The sequence below is a fragment of the Oreochromis niloticus genome, linkage group LG11 (genome assembly GCF_001858045.2).
Source record: "Oreochromis niloticus isolate F11D_XX linkage group LG11, O_niloticus_UMD_NMBU, whole genome shotgun sequence".
NCBI lineage: Eukaryota > Metazoa > Chordata > Actinopteri > Cichliformes > Cichlidae > Oreochromis > Oreochromis niloticus.
The window spans coordinates 30,278,939-30,284,532 of NC_031976.2; the positions used below are offsets into that span (position 1 = coordinate 30,278,939).

At 36.5% G+C, this 5,594-nt stretch overlaps 1 protein-coding gene across 2 annotated transcripts; it reads left to right on the forward strand.

The window, feature by feature from the left end:
- On the forward strand, positions 1-5,594 carry LOC100703051 (C-type lectin domain family 17, member A). Of its 2 annotated transcripts, XM_025911868.1 has the most exons (7): positions 1-97; positions 2,359-2,436; positions 3,676-3,792; positions 4,224-4,424; positions 4,506-4,669; positions 4,803-4,915; positions 5,028-5,594. In XM_025911868.1, the coding sequence occupies exons 4-7, from the start codon at positions 4,235-4,237 to the stop codon at positions 5,152-5,154; spliced, it is 594 nt and encodes a 197-aa protein (XP_025767653.1). In that variant the 5' UTR covers positions 1-97; positions 2,359-2,436; positions 3,676-3,792; positions 4,224-4,234; the 3' UTR covers positions 5,155-5,594. The 2 variants fall into 2 exon arrangements, with proteins under 2 accessions (XP_025767653.1, XP_025767652.1); XM_025911867.1 differs by lacking the exon at positions 4,224-4,424 and having other exon boundaries at positions 7-97.

Below are 5,594 nucleotides of genomic sequence, written 5' to 3' on the forward strand. Positions count from 1 at the left end.
AATCGCTTAAAGCTCAACAAGACTGTAAGGATGGCAGACGAAGAAGTCAGCTATGCCTCAGTCACGTTCAACACTAAGAAACTATCCCGATCACAAGGTAACTTAAGCTTTTCAAATACACTGCAAGAAGAGAAGAACAGTGCAAATTTACACAATACCAATGTTTTATACTGGTGTTTTCTGTAGTAATAGAGGCTAGAAAAAAAGCTTGTGGAAATCAGGTCCAAGTTAGATGTTAAGCTAACTATCCCAAACGTTTTGCACCAGAATATTGAGATGATTCATTCAGATGCCCAAGCTATCAGAATACTGATAGCTTGGGCATCTGACTTTGAGGCATCCTGGTTGTGATGGTGGCTGATGAGGGGGAGGTCTGGGTATCTGCTTGGATCGCTTCCAAAACCACAACCCCGCCCCACTCCCTAAACATAGACTAAATGGGAGAAAATTTATAGCTAGATGTATTTAATTAAATAAGTAAATAAAAAGTGTGATAAATCGTTAAGAATGAGTGTGCCTTCTGTGAACTTTACCAGTTGTAATCCACTGGAATTTTCAATATTATTTCATCCGTCCATCCATCTCTTCAACTACTTATGTAACGCAGACTAGTTGCATTTCCATGATGTTTAACTTCAGATACTTTTACTACAGCTACACTGAGCAGAAAGCTGTTAAATACAAATAATAAAAAGAGCATTAGAAGGAATTTGACTGCAAAATAAAGGTTCAATATTTCAATACACCACCTACCACTTCAAGATACAATAACTGATGTGAGCTATGCTGGAGGGGCTGTGGACTGGTTGGGAACTTTACAAATATATTTTGTGAATGTCCAGGGCTGGTTGAAAAAATAAAAGATTAAACAGAAATAAATGTTGGAGCCAGAACTGAAGAATGATTTATTAATTATTATCAGTCAAAGGTTTGGACGCAGCTTCTCATTTAATGGTTTTTCATTATTTTTACTACTTTATACATTGTGATACATGCTGAAGACATCAAATGTATGAAGCATGTAGCATATGGAATTATGAAGCAAAGAAAAAATTGGTAAATAAGTCTAAATATGTTTTATATTTTAGATTCCTCAAAGGAGCCGCCCTTTGCTTTGTTGGCAGCACTGCAAACCTTTGGCCTTCTCTCAATGAGCTTCATGATCCCCTGCAATAGTTTTCTCTTCACAGGTGTGCCTTGTAAGGGTTCATTTGTACTTAAGAAATAAAAGTCAATCAGTCCTGAAAAGTCCTTGTTCAAACTTTGAATGTGTCCCGAAGTGCACTTGCAAAAACCATCAAGCGGTATGATGAACTGCCTCACATGAGGTCCTCCCCAGGAAAGGAAGACCAAGAATCACGTCTCTTGACAAAAAAAATCCAAAGTCACCAGCCTCGGAAATCACAAGTTAACAGCACCTCAGATTAGAGCCCAGATAAATGCCACACAAAGTTCCAGTAGCACACACAACTCTACATCCACTGTTCAGAGGACACAATGTGAATCAGGCCTTTATGGTCAAATAGAAACACAAGGAATGGACATTAGACCAGTGGAAACCTGTGATTTGGTCTGGTGAGTCCAAATTGAGGTTGTGATGGTGTAGGGTTGCTTTGTTGGCTACACTGTTGGAGATTTATTCAAAATTGAAGCCACACTGGACCAGCATGGCTATCACAGCATCCTGTAGCTACATGACATCACATCCGGTTTGCGTTTAGTTGGAGCATCATTTATTTTTCAACAGAGCATTGACCCCAAACACACCTCCAGGCTGTGTAAGGACTATTTGACCAAGAAGGAGAGCGATGGAGTGCTGCACCAGATGGCCTGGTCTCCAGAGTCACCTGACCTAAACCCAACCGAGCTGGTTCCGGATGAGATGGACTGCAGAGTGAAGCAAAAGGGCCAACAATTGCTCAGCATCTCTGGGAATTGCTTCAAGACTGCTGGAAGTCCATTTCAGGTGACGACCTCATGAAGTTCATTGAGAGAATGGCAAGACTGTGCAAAGCAGTAATCAAAGCACAGGGTGGCTATTCTAAAGGATCAACGATATTAAACATTTTTGAGTTATTTCACACTTTTTTGTTTACTAGATAATTCCATATGTGTTCATTCATAGTTTGGATTCCTTCAGTTAGAATCTACAATGTAAATAATCATGAAAATAAAGAAAGATCATAAAATGGTTGGTAATGTATATTTATACACATATCTATATGAACATCTTCTGCTGCATTTATCTTTTTTGTTGTATGAATGAATAAAAGAAAGTTAAAAGAACTACTAAATAGGCACTATAAATTCCTATATTCTGATCATTTGTGAATATTAATAAATCTTTAAACCTTTCAGTTAAAAAAGAGGAGGAAACCATTTATGATGACGTGAAAGTGAAACATAAAACAACGGAACAAACTCCTGACACAAACAGTGAGTAATAAAAAGAAAACACAAATCCACCTGTAATCATGTCTAAAACTTTTACTACAAGATGTGGTGATGAGTACTAATCAGCCTCTGTGCCTTACAAAGGGGAGATGAGCAGAAAGCCTTTCCTAAACAGATTGTATGATTAGAAACAAAGCATCCCGAGTTAACTCCTAAATTCATTTACAAGTGTATTCATGCTATTATCATTCCTGTTCATAAGGGTTGATAGGAGAGTACACCCTATAGAGGTTTTCATTGTAAAAGACAGGGGAGAGCAGGCCCTATATTGTGCCAAAAAAAAAAAAAAAACCAAACTTAAAAATATGGTTCAGTGTGCCGTTTTAAAATACGCGGTTCACTTCGCTGTTTCGCGGATTTTTTGTGTGTGTGTGCAATTTTGCATGCTTTTTTTCGTACAGTGCATTGTGTTCTGCGTCCTGATTGGCTGTAGACCACTGTAAATCAATCTCCGCCGTGCCGTGTCTCCTGTACAGTACAGAATGCGTTCAGCTTGTCAAATTTACATAAATCTTCGATCGCTAGCAGTGTGACTCTGAAGTGCTGTACTGTATAAGTTTTCTCTCCAACAAACACAACAATGTTAACGAAACGGTTTGCACCGTCAAAGGCACCTGCGGCTTGGTTTCATTCTATAATAGGCTACTGGACTTATTTTTCTACCAGTTTGAACTTTGAGAATGTTTAAACAAGAGAGAAAAGTGTAAAAATGTTCATGCGTGTCTGAGAAAAGTGGATAAAGTGTGTAGTGAGGGGTTTTACAGCCGTAAAACACCTATAATAATTGTAAAAAATAAAGTTGGCTACTTGGTTTCAGCTGCCATGATTTCACTTATCGCGGGTTATTTTTAGAACGTAAATCCCGCGATAACCGAGGGACCGACCACTGTAAAGGAGTTTTCTGTATTAATTTTCCAAGTTTTTCTCTCTTATTTTTTAACCACACATTGAATTTTACCATTTACCATTTATAGAAATGTCTGTTTAAAACTGGATTATTTATTGGCAGAAAATTATTTATTTACTTTAAAAAAAACTGTGTGTAAATGTGCATTTTAGAGACTATATGAGGCTTGAGCAGTGCAAGATTAAACAAAATACTTATTTTTTCAGATTTTTTTCTCTGGAAATGTATGCAACTTTTAATAACCAATAAACAATAATGACACTCATTAAGCAATGAATGTAAAGTAAGTAAAGCAATATATTTTTGTCTTGTAGACTTCTCGATTGATGAGAGATCAGGCAGTAGACGTCATCACTATCAGCAGTTGGCCTGTTGTTTGGGCACATTTTGTGTCATTTTGGTGTTGGGCATCATAGCAGTCACAGTATACCGTAAGTATGAAAAAGATCAGTCTACACATGCACTCACTTTAGAGCTGAGGCAGATTTTAAATAAAAGCACTTTTTATGAATTAACAGTCATACTTATACTAATTTCTGTTTGTATTTGTAAAAGGAAAAAAGGTCATTTCTGGAAAAAACTAATTACTGAAAAGAAAAATGCAAAAGATACATTTTGATGAATACACTTTTGACTACATGTAATATTTTTGTGATTAGTTTTTTATCTTTAGAGTCAACCTTCCACAAAAAAAGATGCAACACTGAAATGATTTCACACAAAATCTGTGTATATGTGATTTGAGATACAATAATAAGCAATATTCTATAATAACAGTGAATGCAGCCAAAGTGTTTTTTAAGACAATCCATAAGAAAAAAACATGTATGATGCGACCTAACATGAGACTCTACTATGTTAGAAAAATAGGTGATGAACCTGACTGCAGAAAACCACAGCCTTAGAGAGAAAAGTGAGCAGTTGGAGGCTCAGAATAAGGAGCTGGAGACAGAGAAGGAAAATCTAACAGAACAAATACGTGACATAATGATATCATGGAACGAGCTCAATATTAGTCGAGCTCAGTGGAGCATTGATGCCTACTGTCCCAAAGAAAATAGCAGTATGTTCCAAATATGGACAAAAATACCAAATTTAACATAGATATGCAGTGATGTTTATTAACTGAGCTCTATCCTTGCAGACAGAAAATGTAACCCTTGTCAGAAGGGATGGGATCATGTTGAGTCCAGCTGCTATGCAACAAATGATGCTGACAGTAATCAATGGAAAACCTGGGAAGCAGCTCGAAAAGACTGCAGAGGAAAGAGTTCAGATTTGGTTGTTGTGATTAATGAAGAAGAAATGGTAAAGAAAACTGAGAAAACTGTGGGACTTTTTATTATAGACTTCATTAAATAAAAATATATTTTCTTAAGATCGAACGCTTTCTCAGAGCAAAGTGTTTAAATATCTCTGACAACTTTCTCTCTGTCCTCAGAAAACTGTCAGTGAAAAGAGCTGGAAATATAATGAAAACAAAGGATACTGGATTGGTCTGAGAGTTGAAGATGGGAAATGGAAGTGGCTGGATGGAAGAAATATGACTATTAGGTAAGAGACACTTTGAATCAATATAAATTAAAAATATTTCCCAAATCTGTGATACATCAATTACAGTGTACCAGTGTCCATCAGCCTTGAGCAGATTTGTTACTTTCCTCAGCTCCTGGATCGACCAGCGTCCTTCTGATGGTCACTGTGCAATCTCTGTTCAAAACCAAGGATTTAAATCAGTGAGCTGTAATGAGAAGAACCGATGGATCTGCAAAAAGAAAGCTTTGTCTGTTTGAATACTGCAGTAAAAATATCATGACTGGTGGAGATTCTAAATACAAAAAAACAATGATATTACTATTAATTAAATCTTTAAATAGAATAAAAAAAAGGAGTTTAATTAAAACATGTAGACACAAAAAAAGTTTAACAAAACTGTACTGATTTTGTTTGACCAGCAGAGGGCGCTGCATTACTTCCTATCAAAGACAGTGGTTGTCTAAAGTATCTGTAGTCTGCCATTTCTATATTTAAGTGACAATTATTGTTGTAAAAAAAATAATCAACCAACCAACCAAAGAAACAAACAAACAAAATTATAATAGTACTGTTGCTGTTGCTCAATGGCAGATCTTGACAGTGTGACTGATGATGGAAGTCTAAATGTAGTGCCGGCTCTCCTCCTTCCTCATCTGAATGTTGTTCTTAACTTGATTAAAACCATCCGTTCATCCAT

Coding starts and splice junctions, on each gene's coding strand:
- LOC100703051 (XM_025911867.1), top strand. CDS start 31: ATGGCAGACGAAGAAGTCAGCTATGCCTCAGTCACGTTCAACACTAAG. Junction 4,670..4,802: donor TGATTAATGAAGAAGAAATG/GTAAAGAAAACT, acceptor CTCTGTCCTCAG/AAAACTGTCAGTGAAAAGAG. Junction 4,916..5,027: donor GGAAGAAATATGACTATTAG/GTAAGAGACACT, acceptor TACTTTCCTCAG/CTCCTGGATCGACCAGCGTC.